Source organism: Schistocerca serialis, chromosome 8 (assembly GCF_023864345.2).
Source record: "Schistocerca serialis cubense isolate TAMUIC-IGC-003099 chromosome 8, iqSchSeri2.2, whole genome shotgun sequence".
NCBI classification, from domain to species: Eukaryota; Metazoa; Arthropoda; class Insecta; order Orthoptera; family Acrididae; genus Schistocerca; species Schistocerca serialis.
In genome coordinates, this window is record NC_064645.1 from 508,557,347 (window position 1) to 508,573,860 (window position 16,514).

Genomic DNA, 16,514 nt, shown 5'->3' on the forward strand with positions numbered 1-16,514 from the left:
TTACATGGGTACCTCTCCCAATAGTGTGGTCGATTTCCTCTCAGCCCTCACATCACAAGGTGGTCAGTCTAGCCTGGCTGCATATAGGACACTGTTGTTTCAGTCACTGCCATTTATTAAGGGGAGCCGGAACGATGAAAAGTACAAAATTAATGTTTTTTTTTATTATTATAAAATTATTTGGAGTTTTCTGAACAATACAAATCAAGTTTCACTCTTCTAAGTGAATTCTAAGTGTGTTTTTTATCGCTGCAAAGTTGACGCGCTGCGTTAACGGTTGTAGCGTCACCTCTGATGGCGCCGCTCGCTGTCTGCAAGAGGATATCTTTGCGGAATTAGACAGTGTTTTGTTTTCCAACGTTGTATAGCTTTATCTCTGTGAGAAGTGACTGTTCATATCGGTATACATAAATGCTATACCATGTGTGTTGACTTGTGGAGTTTGCTTTTTGTTGTTTAACTGTTCAATTTTGCGTATTTGACGAATTTTGCTCGTACCTGTTTTACGTATTTGGTTTGTGGATATCAGTATGCTCCGTTTCAGCAATCAAGTGTTTAAGAAAAGACACAATGAGTGGAAGAAGAAATCTTTTGTTGCTTCGAAGGGAGATGCTGCTCAGACTGTTTCACCGACTACTCCAAATAAATGTGATAGAACTTCTTGTATTTTGAAACATAACATATTATGCCAAGTTTGCAAAGAAAGAGGACTGGAATTGAAAATAACTTCACACATTGGTTTAGCATGTAAAATGTTATTGATGCGTAACAAATGTGCTGCAGAAGTTTTGTTTTCTAATTCTAACAGTATTCCTCGTAGTGGTAATGGTGGAAAGAAGGTGTATGATATAAATGTTAGGCTAGTGGATGGCTTGTGTTACATTGGCAATGGCAGTGCTGCAGGGACAAGGTTATGTGCAATTATGAACTTGCCAAAACCACCAACTAAGTTTGGATTTTATAATGAATTGGTGGGATCTTCTGCTGAAGATATTGCTCGAGCAATAAGGAAGAAAGCAGTTGAAGCTGTGACAGATAATGGGAATTGTAGAGATTTAATTGTGGCTTTAGATGGATCGTGGCAACATGGAGGTAAGAGATCTCTAAATGGAGTTGTGACAGCTACCAGTGGAGACAGCTGCAAAGTAATTCATGCTGCTATTCTCTCAAAACATTGTAGATGTAAGGGCAATACCAAGGACAAACATAGTGAAAGTTGTGAAGCAAATTTTCAGAGCACGAGTGGAGCGATGGAAGTAGAGGGAGTGAAAGCAATTTTTTCCAGATGACAGGAGTGGTATAATGTACGATACACTATCTAGGAGATGGTGATTCTAAGGGATATAAAGCTGTAGGGGAACTCAGACCATATGGCAGTGAAATTTACATTAAGAAACAGGAGTGCATTGGACATGTGCAAAAACGTATGGGGTCTCACTTGCGCAAACTAAAGCAGACATTAGGATCCCAGAAGCTTAGTGATGATAAGACCTTTGGAGGAAGAGGAAGATGGACAGATGAAGAAATTGATAGATTGAAGAGGTATCATGGGCGTGCAATTAGGCAAAATACAAGAAGCATTGTGCAAATATGCAAAATACAAGAAGCATTGAGCGTATGAAGAGAGCAGTATGGGCATTGTTTTTTATACTGAATCAGCAAATGAGCACCCACAACATGCACTGTGCCCCACAGGTGATGACTCATGTTGTAAGTACGAATCAGGAAAGGAATATGCCCATAAAAACAGTTTGCCAAATGTTGTAATTAAGCCCATATTCAGACATTTATCACAGCCAAGTTTATTGGAAAAGTGTTTACATGGGAAAACACAAAATCCAAATGAAAGTGTAAATAATTTAATTTGGATTAGGATTCCCAAAAGAGTGTTTGTACAGATAAAAACATTGCATTTTGGAGTTTATGATGCAGTGGAAACATACAATGAAGGAAACATTATCAAATGTGATGTGCTGAAATGTTTAGGTTTCCAACCAGGACACACCACCATTTCCACAATGCGCCTAATTGATGAAGAATGACTAAGAGGTGCAGGAAGAAGAGACAAAAGCCTACAACATGCAGCAAAAGGGAAGAAAAGACCAGTGAAAAGGAAACTAACACTGGAAAAAGAAGAGAATGCTGATAATCCATTGTATGGGGCAGGAATGTATTAAAAAACTTTGGAAGCCTTTTCCCGTAACTTTAAAATTTTCATCTTTGGGGAACATTTTCTCAAAAACTGCTAACAGTGATCAATGAAATTTATACACAATATTGTTTACTTCTTTTCCTTCATTTTTATGACAGACTGTAAGAAAATATTGTATTATTCAAGTGTTATAGAAGAAAGAGTGCAATATTTTAGAGAAAAAATAAGCATCTGTTTAAAAAAATTGTAAAACAAAAACCAATAAATATTTCTTAACATGGTATAACTTTGTAGAGAAATATTCACTGAACATGTAGTCCAAATTTCACAGCAATATGTTTAATGGTTTTAGAAAAAATGTTCCTTCTATTTGCTAAAATTAACATGGAGAAGATGGATCGTTCCGGCTCCCCTTAAGTGGCGACCCTGCCCCACTCTGTGCCTACTGCTCTCAACCCTCGATGTTGTGCCACTTCCTGATCCAGTGCCCATTTTGTACCTGTTTATGTCTGTTTCCAGTCTACTTTGTCAGATGTTTTATCAGATGGTACGCCTTCTGTCAATCGCGTCTTACTTTTCATTCACCGTAGCAGCATGGCGAAACAAATTTGATCCCCCATGCAGGGACCTCCGCTATCTCAATGATGTTTCGAGAAATTTTCCCAAGGGATGTTGTTGTCCTCTTTTAAGGTTGCTTGATTGGGTTTTTGCATTTTTGCCTCAGGTTTTTATTAAGTACTTGTTTTTTTCTTACGTTGTGGTATGGGTGCCTATGCCCTTAACAGTTTTGTGCCCTTAAGCATCCACTGCACCACTCTGCCCCAGGCATGCCTCACAGCAACCGATTACAGGCAGCTCCCCTACAATGAGCCATAGATTCTTTTGACAGCTAAAATGTGTTGCCAAGTGGCACACCAGATAAAGTATCCAGATGTATAGATAACACTTCAGTGTATTTGCACCCATGGTTGACTGACTGTATTGTTGAGGCATGCGAACTAACTCACCACCACGGCCGGCCGGAGTGGCCATGCGGTTCTAGGCGCTACAGTCTGGAACCGAGCGACCACTACGGTCGCAGGTTCGAATCCTGCCTCGGGCATGGATGTGTGTGATGTCCTTAGGTTAGTTAGGTTTAATTAGTTCTAAGTTCTAGGCGACTGATGACGTCGGAAGTTAAGTCTTATAGTGCTCAGAGCCATTTGAGCCATTTCACCACCATGACAATGTCTATGCTTGTGGAGGGAATCTGGCCTGACTGAAGACAATTCTGTGATAGGCTCTCCTGCAAAGATCACATCCATTTGGATTTTTTTGTAATTAGGGTATATAACAGTACTTACAGAAATAATTTACTTGAAATGCTTGATCAGTTGTCTGTATTCATTTGGTTCTTTCTCTTATAAAATGCTAGATGATGACTTGAGGAAGATCTGTCACATATACAGGGCATAACTAAATCCTATTACTGACTTTAGGGACAGGTTTCTTACACTAAAACAAGAAAACTTGTGTAGTACACATGCACTCTAAAATGCATGTTAAGAGGAGGTACGAACACTTGTCAATTGAAAGAGATGTGTTTCACAATAGTGAAGATGAATAAGTGCTCACAACTCTTAGAGCACGCATTTTAGAGCCCATGTTTAATGGACTGTTAATTTCTTGTTTTGATCAATACTACTTCCTTCCAGAATATGGAAGGCAAAGGAGCTTGCTGTAGAAAAGAGTTGTTTCACTGTGTTGGAGACAAACAAGTGCTCATAGCTCTTAAGGTGTGCATTTTAGAGGCCATGCTTTGTAGGTATTTTTTCTAGTTTTTGAGCAAGAAACCTGTCCTCAAAGTCTGAAAAGGGAATTTAGTTGCACCCTGTATTTGAATAGGAAATTCATGTCCCTGAAAGATGTATCATAACGAGTGTAGCACTCTGTGCCATTTCTGCTGGCAGCACAATGTCCATGACAAGGAGTCCAGTGTAATGTTGCTTGCTTGTGGATAATCTTGTAATTTCGTGTGTGTGTGTGTGTGTGTGTGTGTGTGTGTGTGTGTGTGTGTGTGTGTGTGTGTTTTACGTTACCCATTCTCTTCATATTTTTACATGAAAATGAGGGCCACCATTGTACATTTTGATGTTTTTGTGAGGTTTTATGGCATCAAATTTGATTTGAAGCTGCTGCGGTTAGACCACCTCTAGGACCTTAAGTCGCAGAACATCTGAAAGTGACCTAACCACATGTCAGGTAGAGGGGAGAGGAGGGATAGACAATCAATTTGCTCCAGTTTATAAATGTTTTGCGCAATCCTGGCTATTATGGATGCACAGTGTGCTGATTTGTGACACAGGCTTAATGAAGTTATCGATCTTAATGGGCTCAGGCTAACCACAGACTCAGCTCCATTCACAGCTCCTGCATTTAGGTTAACTCAGTGGCCACTTCTTACTGTCTATAAGGACATAGATTCTTCACAGTTTCAGAGTGACTTGCATACCATAATGTTGCTTGCCCTGGTGTGAAACTGATTTTCAGTAATTGACCTGAGAAATGAGGCCATTTGGGATCAATGCAAAGCAAAGATCCATTGGTTGCTGGTGTGGGACAGATACCTACCATATCCCAGATTTGGTGACAACTGCTGAGAGGGACACAGGTGGGATTGTGCTCCTGGATATCTTTTAACTGTGTATGTAATAATTTTTTTAAATGAATGCAGTGCAAGAATATATTCACACATATGGACCCTTCACCACACACTGTATGATATCTTTCAGAGAATAGATGTAGATGATCATCAATGGTACTGTTTCATGATTGTTTTGGGCTTGTCTTCAAAGTTTACTTAGAAATGAATTTACCATATTTGATGGAGAGTCCCATGCAGTTTGTAGAAATTGTAGCTGACAAGATTTTCATGTACTAGAGGAACTCCAGATCTTCTCTGGCTCACTGAGTGAGTGCCCTTCATTCCATACAGTGAAACTGTCAAGTAGATAAAATAGTCCATGACTCCCTTCTCTACCTCTAAAAACAGGCAAAGGAGTATTTTTATGGTTACTAGGACACACTGGAATTCAGGGAAATAAATTTGCAAATGGTACACCTAATAAAATGTCATTTTCTTGAATGTTGTGAAAACATCACTGATTGGATGTACATAACTTTATACACAATCCAGTTTGCTTCTTTCAGTAACTGCAGTAATTACTATTCATACAGCATCATAAGAAACAGGTAACTGTCAAAGCATTTTTAAATATAAGTGAATAGTTTTAAAATATAATTAATCATATATATTAATGACAGTTTTAGAACTTTTTTTGCAAACAATGCACAGTATCACAATATGTGAAGAATACATAATGATTATAAATTTACGCTCTCATTTCAGCTTAAAAGACAGCTTAACTGTAAGTAGCACACTGCGTTTAGATATACAGTTATATCAAAACAAAATAAAGGAGTTGGAAAATTTGCTGCAATTATTGCGAGATGAACATCAAGCTTTGCAGCTTACTTGTGCATCCCTGGAAGAGAAGCTCCGAAAGACGCAGGTAAGAGACAAAAGTGTGAAATTTTTATACCATTAGTATTTCTTAGTACATGAATAGACTATATTATATTGACAATAATCATAGTCATGTTCAACTTAGCTGAAGATACTAGAATGCAACATGTTGAGAATTTTCCAATTTTCTTTTCTTTTTTTAACATGTAAACATATCACTTAGATTCTGTATATATTTTCCACAAGTCACTGTATGGTGAGCGGTAGAGGGTACATAATCTGAATATAATCATTTTACTCACTTTTTATTCCAATTGTGGATGATGCGTGGCAAGAACAGTTGCCACTGCATTGCTACACAAGACTAAATATTTCTCATATTACTGCTAGGTCATTTTGTTTTTATGTGTGTGGAGGGCTGTAATATGTTTCTTGATTCATCATGGAATATATGCTTTGAAAATTCAAGAGTAAGTCATTAACTAATACACATTTATCCTGCAGTGTCTCATGATGGAGATGAGCATTTTAATGATGATTTTATACTTTAAACAAAGTGGTGGTTACTGAAGCAGCTCATCCTTGAACCGTCTCCCTCCTCCCTCCCTCCCTCCCTCCCTCCCTCCCTCCCTCCCTCCCCCCCTCTCTCCCTCCCTCCCCATGTTAATGTAATTTAGTAATCCCAGAAATTGACTAAGTGAGAATTTTATAAGCACTCTCCATTGTTTATGAATTACGGTTCCTTAAGAGTCTCCCAGTGAGCATTGTCTTGGCATCTACCTTCCCCACAACTATATTTATTTGGTTTCACCGCTTTAAATTGCTTTGAATAGAGAGACATAGATATTTGCTTGTAGAGCAGATCCAAGTGATGGCTTGGCAGTAGTGTAATCAAACAACTTTGTGTCTTAAGTAGGTCTACGTTTCGTGATAGAGAGATAGAGAGAGAGAGAGAGAGAGAGAGAGAGAGAGAACTCTTTGTCAGGACAGATGTGACAGATAAGTGTGCCATGTGAGAGAGATGTCATCAGAACGTGTCATCTGTGAGACTGTTGAATGCAGTACGGGGAAGACGAATGGTATTCATTGCATTTGAACAGCTTGTGGGTACCCCAAGTATGGGGTACTCCATCTCTGAAGCCATGCGTGCTGCTCTGGACCTATCACATGCAGTGATGTCCAGGCTGTATTGGACTCAAGAGCAATGAAATACCAGGGGGGTACTGAAAGAAAGAAAGGGAAAAAAAATGGAATACTATGCTGTGGGCGGACCTCGTTTAGTACAAATTTCTGCTGCAATGTGTGTGTTGCGTAACTCATCGTCAGTTCAGTGCCATCTGTGTTGTCAGCCTGGCTTGTTCTGTTCATCTGCAGTGATTGCTTATGCCTTCGCTGTTTTGTTCTTGTTTAATTTTTCGTGATGGCAGGTGTAAGTGAACAACATGTAGCTGCAAAATTTTGTTTTCTACTTGGTAAAAATGCTGCTGAAACAGTTTTAATGTTGAAAATAGCGTACCAAGATGATGCTATGGGAAAAGCTCAAGTGTATGAGTGATCATCAAGTCAAATCAAACATCAAAACAATGCTGATTTGCTTTTTTTTATGCCAAGGACATAGTTCGTTCATAGTTTGTTTCCCCAGGTCAGGCTGTCAATGAAACGTTTTATTTGGAAGTTTTAAGAAGACTGTGCAAGAGTGTTCATCAAAAAGAGATTTGTGGCAAACAGGAAACTGGTTCTTCTACCACGAAAATGCATCTGCACACACTCAACCATCTGTTAGTTTTTGGCTAAAAATGGCATGGTTCTTCTGCCCCATGCATCTTTCTCACCTGACCTGGCACCGTGCAACTTTTTCTTATTTCCACGCATGAAAAGGGGCATGAAAAGACACCAGTTTGACAACATTGAAGAAGTCAAGAAAAAAAAAAGAGGGAGGAGCTGTTTCTAAAGATGTTTTGAACAGTAGAAGCGCCAGTGGGACAAGCATATTAGCTATAATGGAGAGTATTTTGAAGGAGAGAGGGTTGTTTCACGAACAATTTGAAAATATATAGCTTTTAAAAAATAGTTTATTTTTTTGGGTACCCCTTGTATGTTGATAAACACATGTCAGAATAGAAATTTGGCACAGTGGTCAATTCCCTTTGACAACACAGCAGGTGATAAAGGTATTCGCATTTGGGTGAGACATAGCTGATAATGTCTGATATTGTGTCTTAACAGCTGAAGTGACCTACAGACGATCTAATTTGGTCAGGCCGTTGGCAGATTTGGTCAGGTCAGATGTGTTGTCGGGGCATGTGTGTAGCTGTCGACTAACAGATCTCTTGTTGGGTCCTTGTCAGATGGCTGTGCCGCCTGATAGCCAGACCACATAAGACCGTATGTAGCGCCGTCATGTGACACACTTATCAGTTGAGCTTTGGACTTCACTGTGAGGAGGCTGTGCGTACATGCATCACAGTGGTCACTGTTACTCTTAAGTGAATTGTGATTATTTACTCTTAAGTGAAATGTTGTTACTGAGTTCCTAGAACTTAGACTTATTGTTTGTGGGATACTTCTGACAAGCAGTATTGCAACAAGCACATGAGAAATTAATAGCTGAAGTTATTTTTGTGGGACATTAGGAAAGCCCATTGTAAAATAATTGATGATGAATGTAAGAGATACCATCCCATGTCCTCCCATCACATTCATCGTCATTGTGTTGTTTCATTCAGTTGTTTCAGCAGTATGTGCAGTTCAACAGTTCCCCCAATTATTTCAGATACATGAAGTACTGCTGCACAGCTTGGAGCAAAACAGCAAGAATCTGAAAACAGTACTTACTCTGTGAAAGAATTCCTTGTATTTAATAATTTTGGTACACACACAAAATAAATTCTAAATAAGTAATTTACATTCTGAGAAAGTGTTCTCTTTAGACATATGTAGGTCCTCAGAACTTAGCACCTTGTGTCATATGTTTTAGAGATTATTTCTTAAAGTAACTATTGAGAGATTGCACAACTAGTATATTTGAGATCTGCACTGTCTCTTGCAGTGACCAAAAATCATAAAGTGGCAACCAGTTTTTCTTCAGCATGGCATTGTTCTGGCTCAGTTGTGCAGTCACCAAGTGCAGCAGTGTAATGAAACTGTCATAGTCCATTCTATGATAATTGTGAAATTCTTCTCTATCCAGTTGTCTCAGTAATGTCATATGACTAAAATACTTCCATTTCAGTAACATTTTCTGGTCCACATCACTCTGTTTCTTATGAGAGGAGTTTCTAGCAGTGCTATCAGAGCAGTTCCAACTTTCTTTTGTTTCAGTAGAATGAGAGGCATGCTGCATGCGTGCATTTGTTCTCGGCAGAAGCCAAGAGCTAGACAACTAAATCAAGTGCTACTTCAGGCCATGTGGGTGCCACACCCGACTTTGTCATGTTCATTGTTGGGGTGACAGGTCAGGTCATCTGTAGCCCCCTTAATGATACAGTAACTTTTGACCCTGTCATGTGCTTCAACTTTTCACCTGTAACATCCTGGAGACAGTACTCCCAGGTTGTGCCAAAATGGTTTGAATAACTCTCCAGGTTGGTTATATACTCCCCCTTCCCCCTCCCTCCAATTAATGTAGTCCCTCTGTAATGACTAATCATTCCGTCTTCACTGTTTCCAAATTTAAGTCCTAAGATGTGCAACTCCATGCCCATGTACTTGATCTCAAAGCAATGGTCTACAACAGTTTTCACCTTTTGCTTCCTATCTTCTTTCTGTGCATAAGCATTACAGAATATGCATTATTCACACCATAATGATCAGTATGCTAATTTTTCTTAACACTGGCTGCTACCATTAGACATTTCAAAATTTGAAAGAGGAGCGTAAATCTCATTGTAGTCCATTATAGTCCATGCCTCCTACTTTGCAACTAAATGAGTTTTAAAAATTCATTCTCACAAACTGTATTCTTTACTGTAATTACACCAGATGATAGCTTGACCAGTTTCCAAGTGTCATGATTCTTCAAGGAATTAATTTCTTCATCCATTCATTCATTGCCACTATCAATTCCACTGCCTCATCAGAATTAACTACTTGATGATACTTCCTTTCACTATGTCTATTTGTGCTTCTTCCACATAAGCCTTCCCTTTGGAAGGAAGTATCATTGGATGACATTTTCTTGAAACCATTATTTGGTTTTTTGTACCTGTTTTTAGCCTGAATTGATTGCTTGAAGTTTCGGGTTGTTCAACAAGCTCCTTTATTTAATAAAGACAAAACCAAATTTTCTTAATGATCTAAGAAATCATAAAATTCCTCTTCAGTGTTAGAATCTTGTTTCACTTCACATTTCATCTTTAATACTCAGAAATAGTAATATTTCTTCATTGTACAGTGCAACAAATTCATTATGTTCCCTTTTTTCAGCTGAGAATTTGCCATTCAAAATTTCTAAAAATTCTTTGAATATACAGTCCTAGATTCCACAGCCTGTTTTGTTTCTGGCATTCACATCCTGTATCCACAGCCACACAGAGAATATCCAATAAAAATGCCATTTTCTGCCCTTAAATTCAGAACAATGCGTTGTGGGCACGTGAACAGAAACTTCGCATCCTGTCTTGTATTAATGTCACACCCTAGGATTTCTACCTGCCTACAATTTGTAAGGTTTTTTTGTTGTTGTTGTGACTGTCTGTAATATAATTGCTTACATATACCACAGTGTACATCATCTCAGCCAAAGAACTCTTCGGTAAATCGCTTCCTAGCAACGGCACCTTTACAACAGGCATTAATATTCCATTAAGGCACTCAGATATACCATTTTGCTATGTTTTAGGTGTCATTGTTACTTCATGCTGAATTCTGGGCCTTTGCCATTGTGGATTCTCTTCGAGTATTATCTGGTTTGTTTTTCACTTGAATTTTCCATTTCTAGAATTCTTCAAATACTTAATCCTTATACTTTTTTTAAGAAATGCACAATGTTTCTCTGCTTGCATCATTCATGATACTCATTAAATATGTTACCTTCCAAACTTGGAGCATCAGTAGGTGCCATGATATCACTATGAACAAGTTCTAAAGTGGTTGATCATTTCTTCAAGTTTTGTGATACAGTTTTTGGAAATGGTTTTCATGGCAGTTTACCAACCAAACAGTCATCACAAGGGTTCATTTCACCTTTTCTACAGTGTAATCACAAGACTGCATCATTCTACAATGTCGTAAGTCTAGTGATTTTATGTTAAATTTGTTATTTCTCAATATGTTTATTGACCTGTTATTTGACTCCATATCTATCTAATGTAAATGATATTTGTGTTGAGTTTTAATGAGCAGCCTTCCAGATTCATTGTAAATTTTCCAACCTTTTTCATCAAAAATAACCTTTCTATCATTGCCTTATGGATGAGACTGTTACAGTTCTCTTAGGCAAATCTATGTTGTCAATTATCTTCACTCTTACTGTACAGCATCTGTTTTTCTGTCATCTGAACCATGGACCTTGCCGTTGGTGGGGAGGCTTGTGTGCCTCAGCGATACAGATAGCCGTACCGTAGGTGCAACCACAACGGAGGGGTATCTGTTGAGAGGCCAGACAAACGTGTGGTTCCTGAAGAGGGGCAGCAGCCTTTTCAGTAGTTGCAAGGGCAACAGTCTGGATGATTGACTGATCTGGCCTTGTAACAATAACCAAAACGGCCTTGCTGTGCTGGTACTGCGAACGGCTGAAAGCAAGGGGAAACTGCAGCTGTAATTTTTCTCGAGGGCATGCAGCTTTACTGTAAGATTACATGATGATGGCGTTCTCTTGGGTAAAATATTCCGGAGGTAAAATAGTCCCCCATTCGGATCTCCGGGCGGGGACTACTCAAGAGGATGTCGTTATCAGGAGAAAGAAAACTGGCGTTCTACGGATCGGAGCATGGAATGTCAGATCCCTTAATCGGGCAGGTAGGTTAGAAAATTTAAAAAGGGAAATGGATAGGTTGAAGTTAGATATAGTGGGAATTAGTGAAGTTCGGTGGCAGGAGGAACAAGACTTCTGGTCAGGTGACTACAGGTTTATAAACACAAAATCAAATAGGGGTAATGCAGGAGTAGGTTTAATAATGAATAGGAAAATAGGAATGCGGGTAAGCTACTACAAACAGCATAGTGAACGCATTATTGTGGCCAAGATAGATACGAAGCCCACACCTACTACAGTAGTACAAGTTTATATGCTAACTAGCTCTGCAGATGACGAAGAAATTGAAGAAATGTATGATGAAATAAAAGGAATTATTCAGATTGTGAAGGGAGATGAAAATTTAATAGTCATGGGTGACTGGAATTCGAGTGTAGGAAAAGGGAGAGAAGGAAACATAGTAGGTGAATATGGATTGGGACTTAGAAATGAAAGAGGAAGCCGCCTGGTAGAATTTTGCACAGAGCACAACATAATCATAACTAACACTTGGTTTAAGAATCATGAAAGAAGGTTGTATACATGGAAGAACCCTGGAGATACTAAAAGTTATCAGATAGATTATATAATGGTAAGACAGAGATTTAGGAACCAGGTTTTAAATTGTAAGACATTTCCAGGGGCAGATGTGGACTCTGACCACAATCTATTGGTTATAACCTGTAGATTAAAACTGAAGAAACTGCAAAAAGGTGGGAATTTAAGGAGATGGGACCTGGATAAACTAAAAGAACCAGAGGTTGTACAGAGATTCAGGGAGAGCATAAGGGAGCAATTGACAGGAATGGGGGAAATAAATACAGTAGAAGAAGAATGGGTAGCTTTGAGGGATGAAGTAGTGAAGGCAGCAGAGGAGCAAGTAGGTAAAAAGACGAGGGCTAGTAGAAATCCTTGGGTAACAGAAGAAATATTGAATTTAATTGATGAAAGGAGAAAATATAAAAATGCAGTAAGTGAAGCAGGCAAAAAGGAATACAAACGTCTCAAAAATGAGATACACAGGAAGTGCAAAATGGCTAAGCAGGGATGGCTAGAGGACAAATGTAAGGATGTAGAGGCCTATCTCACTACGGGTAAGATAGATACTGCCTACAGGAAAATTAAAGAGACCTTTGGAGATAAGAGAACGACTTGTATGAATATCAAGAGCTCAGATTGAAACCCAGTTCTAAGCAAAGAAGGGAAAGCAGAAAGGTGGAAGGAGTATATAGAGGGTCTATACAAGGGCGATGTAATTGCGGACAATATTATGGAAATGGAAGAGGATGTAGATGAAGATGAAATGGGAGATATGATACTGCGTGAAGAGTTTGACAGAGCACTGAAAGACCTGAGTCGAAACAAGGCCCCCGGAGTAGACAATATTCCATTGGAACTACTGACGGCCGTGGGAGAGCCAGTCCTGACAAAACTCTACCATCTGGTGAGCAAGATGTATGAAACAGGCGAAATACCCTCAGACTTCAAGAAGAATATGATAATTCCAATCCCAAAGAAAGCAGGTGCTGTCCGAACAATCAGTTTAATAAGTCACAGCTGCAAAATACTAACACAAATTCTTTACAGGCGAATGGAAAAACTAGTAGAAGCCAACCTCGGGGAAGATCAGTTTGGATTCCGTAGAAACACTGGAACACGTGAGGCAATACTGACCTTACGACTTATCTTTGAAGAAAGATTAAGGAAAGGCAAACCTACGTTTCTAGCATTTGTAGACTTAGAGAAAGTTTTGACAATGTTGACTGGAATACTCTCTTTCAAATTCCAAGGGTGGCAGGGGTAAAATACAGGGAGCGAAAGGCTATTTACAATTTGTACAGAAACCAGATGGCAGTTATAAGAGTCGAGGGACATGAAAGGGAAGCAGTGGTTGGGAAGGGAGTAAGACAGGGTTGTAGCCTCTCCCTGATGTTTTTCAATCTGTATATTGAGCAAGCAGTGAAGGAAACAAAAGAAAAATTCGGAGTAGGTATTAAAATTCATGGAGAAGAAATAAAAACTTTGAGGTTCGCCGATGACATTGTAATTCTGTCAGAGACAGCAAAGGACTTGGAAGAGCAGTTGAATGACATTGTAATTCTGTCAGAGACAGCAAAGGACTTGGAAGAGCAGTTGAATGGAATGGACAGTGTCTTGAAAGGAGGATATAAGATGAACATCAACAAAAGCAAAACAAGGATAATGGAATGTAGTCTAATTAAGTCGGGTGATGCTGAGGGAATTATATTAGGAAATGAGGCACTTAAAGTAGTAAAGGAGTTTTGCTATTTGCGGAGCAAAATAACTGATGATGGTCGAAGTAGAGAGGATATAAAATGTAGGCTGGCAATGGCAAGGAAAGCGTTTCTGAAGAAGAGAAATTTGTTAACATCGAGTATTGATTTAAGTGTCAGGAAGTCATTTCTGAAAGTATTCGTATGGAATGTAGCCATGTATGGAAGTGAAACATGGACGATAAATAGTTTGGACAAGAAGAGAATAGAATCTTACAAAATGTGGTGCTACAGAAGAATGCTGAAGATTAGATGGGTAGATCACATAAGTAATGAGGAAGTATTGAATAGGATTGGGGAGAAGAGAAGTTTGTGGCACAACTTGACCAGAAGAAGGCATCGGTTGGTAGGACTTGTTCTGAGGCATCAAGGGATCACCAATTTAGTATTGGAGGGCAGCGTGGAGGGTAAAAATCGTAGAGGGAGACCAAGAGATGAATACACTAAGCAGATTCAGAAGGATGTAGGTTGCAGTAGGTACTGGGAGATGAAAAAGCTTGCACAGGATAGAGTAGCATGGAGAGCTGCATCAAACCAGTCTCAGGACTGAAGACCACAACAACAACAACTAAGATTATGATTTCAGCTGAAACATTTTTATCAACAGCTGAAAAATAATTTTCATTTGGAACCGTGGAATGAGTTGCTTTTAAATCCACTACCCAGTTATCACTATTTGATGTAACTCTGCACGAGCAGCAATCATACTAACAGCATTTTATTTTTACCCCTTTTTGGGGCAGTGTGACCAACTTTGTAATGAACAGAAGTAGCTTTTCATCGTTGCTTCTTTCTTTATTTGTCACATTGTTCAGTAATTGGTGTTTTTGGGTGACCGTGATTACCAGTATGCTTTCAAGGACATTGCAGAATGTTTATCTTCATTACATTCTTGTTGTGTAGCATCTCCAGCAAGCAAATGCCTTTTGATTGTTGCACACTTAAATCATTATTGGGCAAATTGCACAATGCCATAAGGGGACATCCATTGATCACCTGAGCTTAAAATAGAGGGAAGATCTGGCAAAATCTTACCAGATTTCATTTAAAAGGTGGGGGCAAGAAAATCTCACATCAACTTTTTTTATAACAGATAACATTTTATTTTATAAAATTTCTCCTGAACATAATGTTAAAGTGCCTACCAAGCTTTATGGCCTCTCTGAACTGAATGAGATGTGCATACCCAGAATTCCCTGATTTGAAACAAGTGTCAGATTTCATTTGGGTAGTTCTCTGCCATGCCTGTTGAAATTACTGCAAGTCAGTCAGTGATGATATTTTGTGAAGCATGTAACACCGACATTGTTGTGTTCAGCATAATCTGTATTAAAACTTTCACAATGCATATGTTAAGTAGCATGCTGACAAGTCGAAACAAATATGCCACAAGAAGTTAATCATTTGTGGAAGGGAGCTAAGCTATGCTGAAATTCACCGACAAGAATTGTCTTAGTGATCATATAAATGAAGATACTGAAAAGCTGTGTAATCATATACTTCAAAGGAAGATACAATCAATGTTGTGTTTCATCTGCAAATTAAGCAAAGGTTCAGTGGCATTTAATGTATGTAATATATCAACCGAAGGTCAGTTTGTTAGGGATCTGTCATAATCGTTAATACTATTTTCATGGAGCCTTATTGTCCATCTCTCTGTCCTTTCAGGTACTACTCAGGATTGGCATATTTAAAATAAAAAGTGTTTTTAACCATGTGTTGAAAACACTGCTTAATACACTTTCTAAATCTATACACTACCCTTCTATTCTGTGAAATTAGAGGTGAAAATGATAATTACGTCTAAGGTCTACTATGTTGTTGTTGTTGTGGCCTTCAGTCCTGACACTGGTTTGACACAGCTCTCCATGCTACTCTATCCTGTGCAAGTTTCTTCATCTCCCAGTACCTACTGCAACATACATTCTTCTGAATCTGTCTAGTGTATTCATCTCTTGGTCTCCCTCTACGATTTTTACCCTCCACGCTGCCCTCCAATACTAAATTGGTGATCCCTTGATGCCTCAGAACATGTCCTACCAACCGATCCCTTCTTCTAGTTAAGTTGTGCCACAAACTTCTCTTCTCCCCAATCCTATTCAATATCTCCTCATTAGTTATATGATCCACCCATCTAATCTTCAGCATTCTTCTGTAGCACCACATTTCGAAAGCTTCTATTCTCTTCTTGTCCAAAGTAGTTATCGTCCATGTTTCACTTCCATACATGGCTACGCTCCATACAAATACTTTCAGAAATGACTTCCTGACACTTAAATCAATACTCGATGTTAACAAATTTCTCTTCTTCAGAAACGCTTTCCGTGGCATTGCCAGTCTACATTTGATATCATCTCTACTTCGACCATCATCAGTTATTTTGCTCCCCAAATAGCAAAACTCCTTTACTACTTTAAGTGTCTCATTTCCTAATCTAATTCCCTCAGCATTGCCCGACTTAATTCGACTACATTCCATTATCCTTGTTTTGCTTTTGTTGATGTTCAACTTATACCCTCCTTTCATGACACTGTCTATTCCGTTCAACTGCTCTTCCAAGTCCTTTGCTGTCTCTGACAGAATTACAATGTCATCGGCGAACCTCAAAGT

The 16,514-nt window shown here is 38.8% G+C and overlaps 1 protein-coding gene across 3 annotated transcripts in view; it reads left to right on the top strand.

The window, feature by feature from the left end:
* LOC126416628 (autophagy-related protein 16-1-like) overlaps positions 1-16,514 on the top strand; it is a 113,083-nt gene that overhangs the window by 35,298 nt on the left and 61,271 nt on the right. For all 3 annotated transcript variants that reach the window (XM_050084388.1, XM_050084389.1, XM_050084390.1), the window contains exon 3: positions 5,541-5,703. In XM_050084388.1, the coding sequence (XP_049940345.1) occupies positions 5,541-5,703 (163 nt within the window). The remainder of the gene's footprint in view (positions 1-5,540; positions 5,704-16,514) is intronic.